Raw genomic sequence first — 14,578 nt, forward strand, 5'->3', positions numbered from 1 at the left:
AGGAGAGAAGGGCCTTAGTTCGCCTGTTTCTTAACATGGAAAAGTAGTAAGTGGCAATTTCGAGAGTTACCCTTATTCTCATATTTAAGGTAGACAAGGGTGCAATATTTGTAGCGTTGGAAGGAGGAAAAACTCTAAAAGGCCGAGTCTTGCTGTCTTACTGTTGGGGTATTCAAGAACCCAAGAGGGAAAAAATCCTGCAAATCCAAGGTGGTATCAAGAACCAAGCATCCAGCAACCCTACGTGTTTACCGACACAAGAAAAGCCTGGAATTTTCATATGCGTGACTTCTTATGCAGTTGCCCCCCCCTTCGTTTTTCTTCTATGAGTGCTTAGGAGTCATCCCATATAAATACCAAGAGGGTTGATGATGGAGAGTACTACAGAGATATATATATAGAGAGAGAGAGAGATTGTGTCAGTCATACCAACTCTCCCAAAACTTGAAGTGGATAATCACCAGCTTCTTGCTCAAATCAAAGGTATCTAGCTAGATAATCTTGCCTATTAGCCATTCTATGGTATGATCTAGATTTTTTTTTGTTCACTAGTTCTATATATTTAGAACTGTCCATCCAATATGAAGAGTATGTGTATGTATGTGGGTGAGAGAGAGAGAGAGAGAGAGAGAGAGAGAATTGATTCTTCAATGAGGATTTCAAATGTATAATGTAAATAACCGAATTAGTATCATAATTTGTTTAAGATCAATACCATGATCACGATTGAGTGTCAAGAATTTCCAAGTTCTATAACTTGCTTTATTTTGTATAGTTTGGTTTCCAAAAAAAAATGAAAAACTATTTCATGTTTTTGTTTATAAAAACTCTTATTAGCTCATTTTATATATTTGCAGGAGAACTTTAATTATTTCAGTGGAATACCAATAAAGTATAAGTGTGGAGTTGGAGCATCGAAATGGAAAAGAGAAGGGATTTCTTCTCTCGAGTGTCTCAGAGGCGTTCCAGGAAGAAGGGTGGCGAAGAAGGCGTGGAATCGCCAATTCCTCAGCCCGAAACTCCCAAGGAGCCCATGGAGTTCTTAGCCAGATCTTGGAGTGTCTCTGCTGTCGAACTCTCCAAAGCTCTTGCAGAGAAGAAGAAATCTTTTTTGGAGAGGAAGACAGAGTTTATCACGGACAAGATCCTGATGCGCCCTGTAAGTCTATTAAGTTTCTCATAAGGATGCGTTTGGGGATCAAGTGAAAGGTGACCAAGTTCACGAACTCGGATGTTTCTACTAAGAACTTTGGAGTTCGTGAAAAATGGAAGCATAATCAAGTTCCTAGAATTGGATAGAGAATTAAAAAAGGTATTGGGATTAGATTCACGAAAGATTGAAATATGACCCAACTCGTGGGTCCCATTATTTTTAATAGAGGAAGGACCATTTGGCTATCATGAAAAAGATGGTCCAAGTTCATGAACTCAAGCACTTGTGAAACAAAAAGTTGCAAAATCATGAACTCGTTTGCGTTTCACGCGATCCTGAATAGTGGTCGCTATCCATGGGCAGGAATGGTACTTTAAGAAACTCAAAGGCTAATATGGTCTTCCACATTATCGTGGACCTCTTTAGCAGTGTCAATTGTTTTAGGGATTTTGTCAAGGATCGGTTCCACTCATCTCTAAAGTCATCCTTATCTTCATATCCCTCCTTTAGATTTCATTGATGCAAGTTTTTTAGTTCAAATCAGACTCTATAGATGTGATCTATATCATTCGTAGTGAAGATCTACACTTAAATCACAAAAATCCAACTTGTGACCAGGATTTTTTGGAGATTAAGAAAATCAATGGTTGACAAAACACAACATTTTGTAATTTAAAAAATCACATTTTTCATTAAAAAATACGATCGAAGGGTCAATTCTTATTAAATGGAGTATGTTGAATCCATCTATAGTCAGATTTAATCAAAACAAAATAACTTGCACCATAAGATTTAAGAGGAGAATGAAGATGGAGGATGACATAGGGGATGAGTGAATCCTCACTGGACTTTGTTGGTCGGGGGAGAATCCCATCATAAATTATGATTTTTGTTTTTGAGGAAAAACCTCGATGGCAACATAAAACAGAAAATTAATATAAAAAGTAAAAATAAAAAATAACATAAAATGTAAATAATATATTTTCAAATAGGTGATATTTTAAAAGTATCATGAGGTTTTCGAGATTGCAGAACAACAATATCACCATAATTTCAAAAATATCGCCGATATTTTGTCTTATAGTGTTTTGGTTGTGCATCTCATAATTCATGACTGCAGTTTTTTTTTTTCAATTGCAGGAAAGCCATAGCCATGGACAAAAGAGTGAACTTGGGAGGTTGCAATCGTCGTCCACCCATCGACCCTCTGAAGAATTTTCTCCCAGCCCTTCTATGGGAGAACATAGAGATCATATAAAGGTTGGTAAAATCATCATTTATATCAGGGGGTTGAGTATACCTGGCTGTGAGGGGGTGTGAAAAGGCACTAAAAATGAAGGACGCCAAGTCAAATCCTATTGCTTTCAGGATGTAACCCATTGCTATCTCGGGTCAGTTCCCCGTAAGGCATGGGGTCGGTGAACTACCTACGGTTTACTTACTAGGAAGGCAGGTCCATTAAGTGACCCGTGTCCCTAACGGTTTAAGCCTACATAACCTGCATTTAAACCAGGCCCGGGTAGGTGTTCTCACTAAAAGAAAAACTACTTTTACTGGTGTCTCTCTGTGGGCCAGTAAAAGATCATTTTCACTGACGCTATTTTCTTAGCCCTAGTGAAAAACTATGTATTACTGGTGCATTATGCAATGTGCCAGGAAAAAAATCTACTTTGAAGCACTATTAGAGTGTGTCAGAAAAAATTATAGTTTTTTCTAACAAACTACAAGAGTGCGCCAATGAAATCAAAATGCAAAGGAGCTAAATAACACATTTTCTGGTGCTATTTTAGCATCAGAAAAGGTATTTTTCAGACACGATTTTAGCACCAGAAAAAACTTCTTTTTTTATGCTACAAGATTGCGCCAGTAAATGCTTTACCGTCAGACCATGACTGGCACTAAGTTAGCACCGGTAAAAGTCAGAATTCTTGTAGTAATCTTGGCAAAGTCAATCTAAGCCTTTTTTTTTTAGTGTCTACATCAGACCCAGCTCCGGTAGGACCTGTACACTTTGGAACAGAGAGAGATAGAGAGAGGGTACAACCTGTGTGTAGTAGACCCATCCCAAGCACAGGTGGGGATGGTGTGATCAAGACTGCATCGCACGAGTTGAACCCAATGATACACATTTCACAACACCAAGGGCATGTTTGCTTTGGTCACCTGTGAGGATGAACAATCATAGCTGAGAATGTAAAAACTGTGATTCTTAATCACAAAGCCAATCTTGTAAGTAATCAACTTTCACAAGATTTAAAGCAAAATGTCTCAGCTGGCAATCACAACTTGTTCTTTTTTCATGTTTTACTGACCTTAAAAAGTTTTATGTTGTACAATCACAAGTTATTGAAAAAAAAAATCCAAGAATCACAAGACATTACAAACATGCCTAAAGAGTGCACCTCTGTGACAAATATTGCGAGATATATAAAAATCTCGCGATAATTTCGCAAGATGCTTGAAAGTTTAAAACAGAAAATTCTTGCGAGATTTTCAAAGCGTGACAAATATCGCAAGATTTATATTTTTAACAGATATTTATCGTGAAAACCCTCAAGATTTTTATTTTTATAAATATATTTTATTTAATTTTTCTTATAAAATTATTTTTTATATATTTAAATATATATTTTTATTGCCAAGATTTTGCCAAAAAATGCAAGAATTATGAAAAATTTCAAAATCTCCTGAGTTTTTGACTGCCGATATTTTGCCCTTTTTAACTTTTGTCAATATGGAGTGCACTAGCTAGTTGCCCAATTCAGTCAAGGAAAATGATTATCGGATCCCACTTGTCTTTGAAAATCCAGTCAGAGCAAAATCTTTTTGACGCTCGTTAAATTTCCCAGAATATGCCCATCTATGTTTGCTGACCCGATTGTTCACACACGGTTACACGTGGCAGAAAGCCAAACTTGGTTTGTTCCTCAAGTTTTATTAGTCACTGTACGTTTTAATCAACACACAAACTGTGGGGAATTGCATGCCAATGTTGTCAGTATCGGTGCATATCGGCCTGTATACGTATAGGGATGGCAGTGGGGCGGGGCGGGGGACAAGGTCTCCACCCCCACCCCCCTCAAGATTTTATCCTCCACCCCTGCCTCCATCCCTGGCGGGGAATGGATTTTATCCTCCATCCCCGCCTTCATCCCCGTTTCATGTCCTCCATCCCCGGTTCAAACGGGGATGAGGCGGGGCGGGGATATTGCGGGGAAAAGTGGTCGGGGTGGGGTTGGGGCAGGGATGAGGTGGGGATCGTGGCGGGAACGGGGCGGGGCGGGGAAAAGTGCACGTCCATCCCTGCCTCCACCCCCGGATGGGGATGGATTTTAACCTTCGTCCCCGCCTCCATTCCCGTTTCATACCCTTCATCCCCGGTCCAAACGGGGCGAGGCGGGGCGGGGCCCCGCTTTCCCCAAGTCCACTGCCATCCCTATATACGTATAGTAAAATCCATGACCGTCTATTTTTTAATAAATGTAAAAATTACTTAAATTATTTTTTTAATACTTTTTAATAACTTTAACATGTGTCACATTCTGATTGACACTTAATGTTTTTTAATTATTTTTTATCGATTCAGAACGATTCATTTGAGTATTGTATTGGCCGATTCACCTAAATCGTTGGCCAAACGATACAGGGCCGATACCATTAAACATTGGTGCATGCCTCTTTTTTTAATAAAGGAAAACCTTTACGGATAACTGGGTGGCCACCTTCCTACGAAGTAAAATTCCAGGTTAAAGATACAACCACTCAGCCTTACATGCTCCAACCATGATAAAGCAATGGCAGCCCCTAAGCACCAGCGGGATTGAATCATGGCGCTTTATCCTGACATTAGGGATGACAGTGGACGGGGGACAAGGTCTCCACCCTCGCCCCGTCTCAAAATCCTGTCCTTCATCCCCATCTTCGTCCTTTGATTTTAACCTCCATCCCTGTTTCATGTCCTCCATCTCAGGTCCAAACGGGAAGAGGCGGGGCGGGCCCGTTTTCCCCCAGTCCACTGCCATCCCTACATGGCATAGTACCTCGCTAACCACATGGGTAACCACCGCAGTGGTGTATGGAGTCCGCCTCTGTATACTTGCACCAATTCTGACTCTCTCTCTCTCTCTCTCTCTCTCTCTCTCTCGTAAAGCAGCCGTTGGTGATGCTTGGGCACGCGCTTGACCCGGAGGCAGCCATTCTCAAAAGAGTAAAGAAAGATCGACCTCTCAGCAGTGCGGTGAGTGCTCTCTTGCTTTTCCATAATGAGGCAAAATACCACCAAAAGTATTAAATCTACAAAAGGACATAACCAACATTTTCGCATCTTGATTGGTGATAGTTTGTTAATTTAACCTTTCGGGATTTTTGCTGTTTAGTTTTGCAAGACCCTCAACTCCATGAGGGCACACCGAGGCAATGCCGGCAAGTGGTTCACGGGGAAGAAGTCGAGGGAGAAGAAGCGCGAGAAGGCCCGAGCCCACAACGCTCATGTCCACGCAGCACTGTCCGTGGCCAGCGTGGCAGCGGCCATTGCAGCAGTGGCAGCAGAGAACACCTCCTCTGCCGATGCCTGCGAAAAGGTGAGGACGGCAATGGCTTCGGCCACAGCCCTCGTGGCCTCCCACTGCATCGAGATCGCCGAGTCGATCGGTGCCGATCGTGACCGGATCACTGCCGTCGTCAATTCTGCTGTCAACGTCAAGACGCCCGGCGACCTCATGACGCTTACCGCCGGAGCCGCGACAGGTACTCTCGCTGGAGACCCTCACTCCCGCCTTTTTCATCTTTTGAATTTTTTAATGGTTAAAGAGCCAATTATAGAGATAGGTTTGGACTTTGGACCAAATTCTGTGGGCCCAAATACAAATTCATACCTACTTTTTTTCCTTAAAAAGTGGTCGTTTTTATATTTCCAAATTTATCAAACATATATAAAACGGTATTTGAATTTAGAGCCGTTAAATTCAGCATTGAGAGCAGCGACAGCACTGAAAGCAAGGGTCCACAAGGAAACACGAAGCAATGCCTCCATCATCCCCTTGGACAAGGGGCCGGCGCACATGCCCACAGCCATCCCCGCTGCAGCTCCGGCTCGTCTGCCGAGCAAGGGCGAAACAGGCATCATCGGTTGTGGCACCATCCAAGGGGAATTGCTCAAACAGACCGGGAAAGGTGAGATATTGAATCATTGTTACATCGGCCTGAGTCGCCCCCGTGGCAGAAGGCCTCGGGAGAAGGTGCTGACCCCTTTGTCCCAAGTTTGACTCTCACTGCCTTTAATCGGTGAGCTCCATAAGTAGGAGCTTGGGTGTTGGTGACCTCACCTAAGATTTACCTCGGTAGAAGGCAGGCCCATTAAGCAACTCGAAGATAGGAGGAACCCCAAAAACACTTGGGTTCTAGAGTTCCTTGTCATAAAAAAAGAATCATTGTTCACCTGCTGGTCCTAAAGAGAAATGATAGTTTTTGGTTGGTGTCGGTTCATTTTCAAATCTTTAGATTGGAAAAATACCTCTAACAAGCCACGGTTTCATGCAGGGACATTTCGTAGTAAGCGGGTGTCTGTGTACATGAACAGGAGTACAGAGGTGAGGGGAAATCGCTGGGAGAATCTAACCTATTAATCACAATTTCAGTTCTTTGATTAGTTATTGGCAGACAAACAACTAATTTCCCCGGTCAAGATATTGTAGGTCATGGTGAAACTCAAGAGTACACATATTAGCCGGGCCTTTTCAAAAGATAAAAAGAGTAAGCTTCTAGCTTTTATCATCATTAATACTGACACTGCACTGCTGTTTGCAATTTTATCATTACAGATGTTAGGATAACAAACACAGGAATTCATGACTTCAAAATTTCTGTGCTTCTGTGTATTAGCAATCTAATTTCAGGGTATATTATGTCTTTTAGACATATTATAAATAACCCAAATGAAACAGACATTCATTCTTTGAACTTGATATGATTCAACCGTTCAGCTGGAATTGTGGAAAGCCAATGGATTCCTCTGGCCCCAACCTGGTTTGATTATGCATACTAAAGCATTTTATTTCTTGATGGTATGCCTTGTTATTTTAGAAGATTGATATATCTAATAGATACTTAATACACCCATAGGGTATTTGAGACAAACACAACATGAGTCCAGATTATAATTGTCTGGATACAGTATAGACAGCATCAATAAAAGCATATAGGATACCATTGTTTTGAAAAGAGAGCAGGCTACAGTCTTCAGTGTATAAGCATAATTTACGTCAGTAGGATGGTGCAATCAAATTTAAAGTCGTATTTTCTCTGGAAAGCCGGCTTGCTCATGTGCAAAGGATATTAATAGATGCATTAGCTTAAACCTTTGGTGGTGTTGATGATGCTAGAGTGATGGAAGTGAAGGGGGTGGGCATGGATCTCACAGAAGGCTTCTATTACAGCCTTCAGCTTTGAAAAATGACAGTCTAGACCGTCCAAGAAGTTACCCAAGGAAAAAATTTCCATGATACCAGATCTCTAAGACATGTTTTAAAGCATGATAGTACAAAACCAAACATTGCAAACTGATCTGATAAGATTTAGTATTAGATTCACTTATATATAAGATTGTTCTGTCAAAAAAATGTTACACATGAAGATGTAGGTTAATTTCAGCACCCAATATATCCAACAGTGCAATATGGGTATCAACAAGAACACTATGTAGCAAATAAACAAGAGATAACGAAGACTAGGAAACAATATTGGTCAATGCTGCCTGGGGGGAAAGAACAAAAAGGGAGAAGAAAGACATGTATTGCATGATCTAGATGCCATCCAATCAGTCCTACAATTGATGCCAGTGAATTTTTTTCAGAGAATTGAAAAAAAAAATCTCTTAGAAAAATATTGGTAAAGAATATTTCTAAAACCTAAATCTCTTGAAATTGAATTTCTTAGGTAAATATACTGGTGATACTTTCCATCTGTAACAACAACAACAACTACGCCTTCATCCCAGAACAATTGGGGTCGGCGATATGAACCAAAAAAGAAAATCATTATGGGTCTTCCACATGAATCCTTCTCCTCCAATTATTTCTATCCAATGCCATGTCCTCGGTGAGGTTCAAAGCATTCATATCCTTTCCTATCATCTCCATCCAAGTCTTCCTAGCCTATCCCGACCTCTTTTAACTAATATATTTTTCCATTTCTCCATCCTTCTAACTGGAGCATCATTAGGCCTTCGCCGAATATATCCAAACCACCGTAAACGATTCTCTCTCATCTTATTTTCAATGGGTGCAACGCCTACCTTCTTATGTATCTCCTTGATATTTTCCATCTATAATTAAAAAAAAAATCCCTTGAAAACAGAATTAATGGACAAAATAAAGACGGCCACATATATACAGATGCAGATATACGGGGAAAGGGTCCTGCAGTTATATAATTATTCCTTGCCTCAGTTTTTTACAGGTATGTAAATGGGGCTACACTAAAATTACACATTTAGTACATGTCTAGTCTATAGTTCTACCAGTAAGCAACATATGAAAGAGAATCAATATCTATTCCCTAATCTTCTTGCATGCTCCGCATTTTTCAGGTATTGTCTATGGAGTTTGTGATGACATCGTCACATGGCCAGGAAGAGGTAGAGGAAACAAAGGCGAAAAGAGATGTTATTTTAGCTTAAAAACAGGCAGAGGAGCCATGCATTTTGAGTGTAATAATGAGGAGTCGAAGCAGAAATGGGTGGAGAATGTCCGGTATTTGCTTGTGCAGACCGGAAAAATTCAACCAACAGAATAAATGTTTAAATTGTATTACTTTGAATAATGTTTCCATAGTGTTTGATGTACTTGAGGTAAGATATCTAGCACTATATGATGCATATCTGGGAGAAGCATAAATAGTTCTCATGATGTCAAAATGGAAAAATGGCCAACATACCTTTGAGAACAATTGGCCTCACTGATTCCTCCAGTTGTGATGAACCTTACAGGCCTTGAAAATTGATTATCTTAATATACAGTTGGCAATATTTTGTATATGGACTAATCTTACCAAATAATCTACGAGAGTGATCACCATAACCAGTAGTATAAAATCTCCAACCACGCCCCACAAAATAGATGACCCTAGAACTCGAACTTTCTAGGATCATATTGCAAAGTAATACTTAAAAAATGAAAATTGATATTGACATATGGCTCCATAACTTACCTGGTGCTTAGAAAACAACTGTCTTAGTTTGTTCATGGTTTAGAACATGAGGTTCACATTAAGGGTATGTTTGGTTGCATTCAAATGTGATTTAAAATCTTGTTCAAATGTGAGAATGAATCTCATTTGCACAACTAACCAAACATGTGATTTGGAATCTCATGTAAATGAGAGAATGAATCTCATTTGTACAAATAACCAAACATGTGATTTGGAATCTCATGCAAATAAGAAAAGGAAGTGACTCGTATGATTCCAAATCATGTGAGATGCAACCAAACACGTAAAACCCACGAAAAAAAACTTTTCGGACCCGAGTCGTTATCGGACCCGACCCGGATCCGATAACCCATTAGGGTTAAAGATCGCAGGGGAAAGAGGGTTTTATTTTAAACCCTTCCTCTCCTGTGCCTCTTTCCTGAATCCCCCCCCCCCCCTCGAGCTCTTTAAGAGCAACGTAGGGGGGAGGGAGGACACACATTGTATGTGCCTCCCTCCTCCTCTCCTCCTAACGTCTCTCTCTCTCTCTCTCTCTCTCTCTCTCTCTCTCTCTCTCTCTCATTGCATTTTCCAGCAAGCCCCGACGCTATTGCCTCCTTTTCCAATCGCCGTCACCGGCGACCTCGCAAGAGAGCCCGACATCGACGACGACGACTCCTTCCAGGTACGCCCTCCATCTCCTCAGTCTTCTTCCTCCCTGAGTCTGGAAGACACCCCAACGACCCCCCTTTCGCCGGCGACAGCTCCAGAGGCCCTTTTCGCCACCCACCCTGTCTCCTCGCAGGGTTTTCCGAACTAACCCTCCTCTTCCTGTTCCTCTTCGTCTGTCTTTATTCCCTTCCTTTTTCTTTTTCGGCCCGTGTTCCTCTTATAGAGGGTTGGCAGGGGCAGGACCCTTCCGTCGGCTGGCTCGAGCAAGTCGACAGGGGCCAAGCCTCTGTCGCCCCCTCTCCTTTCCAGCAGGCAGCAAGACTGTCGCCTGTGTTGCCTCTTCTGTCAGGCAGAGGGCCCCCAGGGGGGGCTGCTTGTGCCTCGGTCGGCAGGGTGGCAGGCCCCCCTGCCTGCCTCTTGTTCAGGCAGGTTGGCAGGGCCTGAGCCCCTGCCACCTCCCTTTTCCTCGGTAGGTTGGCAGGGGTCGAGCCCCTGCCACCTCCTTGTGTCTGTGAGCAATGGTAGGGGTCTAGCCTTGTGGCTGTCTCCCTCTCTTTTTGGTGGGCAGGGGTCGAGCCCCTGACACCTCCTCGGATTTTCCCGGTGAGTCGGCAGGACGCAACCAAGCCCTGTCGCCTCCCTGTTTACCTGGGTAGGTCGGTAGGGGTCAAGCTCTGCCAACTTTGACCTTTTTTTTGGCAGGTTGGTTGGGGTAAGGCCCTTGCAGCCTATAGTTTTGGGAAGTTTGGCAGGGGCCGAGCCCCTTCCTCTGCTGATGTTTCCTGCAGGATGGCAGGGTGCCCCGCCCTTGTCAACTCCTGCTTTGCCTGCGTTTTGAGAGAAGCAAGGGTCCCTGCCCTTTTGCCACCCTTTGGCAGGCAGGGGCCTCTGTTGTTCGGGCATGCAGGGAGCAGGGCTCCATGCCTCTACCACTTCCTGCTAGGCATGGGCTATGCCTCTGCAACTTTTTGGCTGGGAGCAGTGCCCCCTGCAGGAAGTGTGAGCCCTTGCCTGTCCTCACATAGGGGTCCGGTATGCCGACCATTTCGGGTCTTATCGGACCCGCCTCTTGTTTTGGGATCATGTCATACTAACATCCTTGCGCTAGCAGGTGGCACAACGGAGCTCACGCGTGCCCTACGACCTGAGCCATCATCACCTATGCTCAAAGACGATCACAACCTCGCAACTTCACAAGGTAGGGTAAAGTTGCGCAAAAGGGCAGTAGATGAACTAAATTAAGTTGAGATAATTAAAATAGTCATGCTAGATATGCCTAGTCATACTTTATTTCCTTCTTGTACTTATCTGATTTACGTATTTACTTGCTTGCTTAGATATTTGACCGATGTACGGTTTTGTACCTCGTGCATTTTGCTTATGCATCCTCTGCTTAATGTGTGATTTTGCATATCGAGTATTGCTTAGTACTTTGCTATCACGCTATAATATGCACATGCTCACAATTATGGTATACAAGTAAATGAAGCCTTTTATATATCCTGTTTTTCGCTAATTTTTGAAGGATGCGAGTGGCGCTTGTGCGCAACAGTTCCTTTTAAAAAGGATTCCTTATGTGAATCCAGTTTTCAAATGCACCGTTTTGCAAAAGCGAAGATTGGAAGTCTCGCAGGTTGTGAAAGTGCAACTAAGTTTTCCAAGACAGCACTTTCAAATAGAATGCTTTACAACTCTAATTTGATATTTTGATATGATTCAGAAACTCTGAAAAGGGTTATAACTTATCGAGGGCGCAGTCTTGCAAAGCAAGCTTGAAGGTTTTGGGAGTTACAATATAACAATCAAGTCTCCCAAATTATTATGTCTTTGGAAAACGGAAGCAAGATCTATAGCGATCTCCTAGATGCAATATTGTATAGTCACTCCAAAAGAGAGTGTATGATATCTCAGCATTTTCTGATTTGCATTGAATCTTAGTGTAATTTTTATGTTGGGGTTTTTATTGAGAAACCTATACCCCCTTTTCGTCGTAACATACTTATAGACATGCACGGCATGGTAGTACTACGCTGATCGGATGAGAGATCCGAGACAATCTCGTATCGTGCAATATGCCATTATTGTTAATATAATTTAAAAGACTTGATCTTATCAAACTGAGTAATTATCGTATCACTTCTTTTATAAAAGATAAATGTTGGGGTTTCTTTTGAGAAACCATTTTTCCTTTTTATCGTAGTCGTACCTTTTGACAGGTATGGTCGTACCTTCGAACATGTACGTTACATTGGTGTTACGATCATCGGATGAGAGGTCTGTGGTAACCTCAAAATGTGTTTTGGCATCTTATTGTAATCATGTAATGTTGATGATCGCCTAACAGGCAAAAGGCTCGTGAGGGTCTAAAGGACCAGAGCATGACAAATATGAACTCGAGTGGTTACACTGTGTACTTTTACAAAGCAAATGTGTTGGGGATTTCATATGAGAAATCCATTCCCCTCTCATAGTGGTTGTACTTTTGAATAGATATGTTGCGTATTACAATGAGTAGGATGAGAGGTCCATGTTTACCTCGAACATGCAATGACGCGTATAATCCACATAATGGTGATGGTTTTACCTTCACAGGCAAGATGCTCGAGTGGGTCGAAAGACCAGAGCATGTAGAATGGGGCGGCAGTTAAGAAACCCCCGTCGTGCTCGTTCGACACGGTTTGTCAAGAGAGAGGACAGATGGTACAAAACTCTGACGGACAGGTCCTTTAATGGCAGTTGTGCGCAAAAGACTCAGATTCCCCAGTCATCGGAGTTAGGAGAAATGGGCTACAAAAGGTAGCTTACAGTTGGATGCATCTATGAACCACTCACACACCTTTGTGGATTTACTCTCTTGGCCATTGACGGTCCCCTTAGGAGCGGACTCAGTCAGCCATATGGGTTATCTAAAACACATAGCATAATAAACTCATGGATTGGTCTCGACTGTTTCTACATTTCGTGCCTTGCACGTACCCGCCTGTCCAGCTAATATCGAAACATAAGTTAAACTATTCACATTATTGAGATGTTCGTGCTGTGACGTGACTTGCTTGTTTGCTCAATAGTTCAATATACTACTCGTTGAAGTATGTACTTTTGTTTCAGCGTTACACTAGTTCTTTGCTAGTAATAACTAGATGCTCATACTAGTTAAATGTTTATGATAATAGCATTATGCTAGTTGCAATATGATGCATGTGACTTGCTTTACTACTTGGTTAAACTATTTGTGTTGGTTGTAATGTAGCATTTGTTGGTTTGAGTCTCTTATAACTAATGTGACTGCTTACAACTCAAATCTATGAACCGTTTACATCTTATGGCTAATGCAATTGCTTGATTGTACAATTGCTTATGGTTTGTAATTTGCACACTGCCTATACAATGTGCTTGGTAGAATTGCTTGCAATGTAATGGCTTACAACTCGTAATCTACGAATTGTTTACAACTAGGACTATTGCAGCTGCTTGTCTTATGAGCTGCTTATAATCCGTGATTAATATAATTATTGTTGTGTGATTGCCTACCGCATATAGCTTATAAATTACTTGTGGTGCAATTGCTCATAGCTTGTGATTTACGAACTACCTGCGCCTTATAATTAATAGAACTGCTTGTTGTGTAATTGTTTGCACCTTATGATTAATGTATTTGTTTGCCATGAAATTGTGTATGTCTTATGTAAAATAAACTCCTACCCTGTGATAGTTGATAGCTCACTTTATTTTATAGTAAATTGCTCATATTGAAAAATTTTATTTGTTTGCATACTCAATTGTTCATATTAGAAATAGTTATTCATTTGCATAGTCTATTTGCATATGCTTGATATAACCCATCTCTTGTTCTAAATTGCTTAGTTCAGTTCCATATTGTCTCACTTGTGCACCTACCAGTTTTTCATGAAACTGACCTATTTTATGGGTAGGTGATGTATAGGTCAATCTGGCTTGTAATGGCACGATGACGTGATGAGATCAAGATGAGACTCTTTCCCTGACATTTCGCTCCTGAGGACATGTTGGTAAATTTAGTATAAAATGACGTTTGTGCTCATTTCCCCGTGTGTGTCAGCATCACTTAGCATCAAAGTCTGGTGCATTTACAAAGACTTAAGTACCCTTTCCAGCATTAGCACCATAAAATGATGTTTCGAGTAAAGGACAAAAATGTCCTCTCGCCAGAAAGGGTTAAAATCATCATCGTTTTCACCGTAAGGAGTAAACTCCTCTGCTTTAACAAGAGGTCCTCGCAATATGTCGCCCTAAACGTTTTGCATCACCCTTTGGCGATGCACTATCTGCTGTAACAGGAGCTCTGATTGATGACACACCCTTTACCGTCATTTGCTGCCGCCGGAGCACCCTTTGCTGTCGTCTGCTATTGTCGGAGCACCCTTTGTTGTCGTTTGTTGCCGCCAGAGCACCCTTTGTCGTCACCGTCGTTTATTATCGTTGAAGCACCCTTTGTCGTCGTCTGTTCGTGAGAAATAGTTGAACTACCAGAAAAATCAACATTTTGTTTATTATATATCATGATACGAGAGTGCAAACATCAAACTGAGT

The 14,578-nt window shown here is 41.7% G+C and overlaps 1 protein-coding gene across 2 annotated transcripts; it reads left to right on the top strand.

Moving 5' to 3' along the window:
- The first annotated feature begins 353 nt into the window (after positions 1-353).
- Positions 354-9,174, top strand: LOC149819447 (VAN3-binding protein-like). Of its 2 annotated transcripts, none has more exons than XM_089985008.1 (9): positions 354-483; positions 858-1,159; positions 2,294-2,413; positions 5,307-5,390; positions 5,530-5,899; positions 6,107-6,325; positions 6,692-6,741; positions 6,847-6,904; positions 8,739-9,174. In XM_089985008.1, the coding sequence occupies exons 2-9, from the start codon at positions 920-922 to the stop codon at positions 8,942-8,944; spliced, it is 1,347 nt and encodes a 448-aa protein (XP_089841134.1). In that variant the 5' UTR covers positions 354-483; positions 858-919; the 3' UTR covers positions 8,945-9,174. The 2 variants fall into 2 exon arrangements, with proteins under 2 accessions (XP_089841134.1, XP_089841135.1); XM_089985009.1 differs by having other exon boundaries at positions 6,122-6,325.
- Positions 9,175-14,578: the final 5,404 nt, after the last annotated feature.

This window comes from Nuphar pumila, chromosome 13 (assembly GCF_984573655.1).
Source record: "Nuphar pumila chromosome 13, dmNupPumi1.hap1.1, whole genome shotgun sequence".
Lineage (NCBI taxonomy): Eukaryota > Viridiplantae > Streptophyta > Magnoliopsida > Nymphaeales > Nymphaeaceae > Nuphar > Nuphar pumila.

Excerpts from the sequence above, each read along its gene's own strand:
- LOC149819447 (XM_089985008.1), top strand. The coding sequence starts at position 920 with ATGGAAAAGAGAAGGGATTTCTTCTCTCGAGTGTCTCAGAGGCGTTCC. Across the intron at positions 1,160-2,293 it reads ACAAGATCCTGATGCGCCCT|GAAAGCCATAGCCATGGACA; the intron begins GTAAGTCTATTA and ends TTTCAATTGCAG. Across the intron at positions 6,326-6,691 it reads GCTCAAACAGACCGGGAAAG|GGACATTTCGTAGTAAGCGG; the intron begins GTGAGATATTGA and ends GGTTTCATGCAG.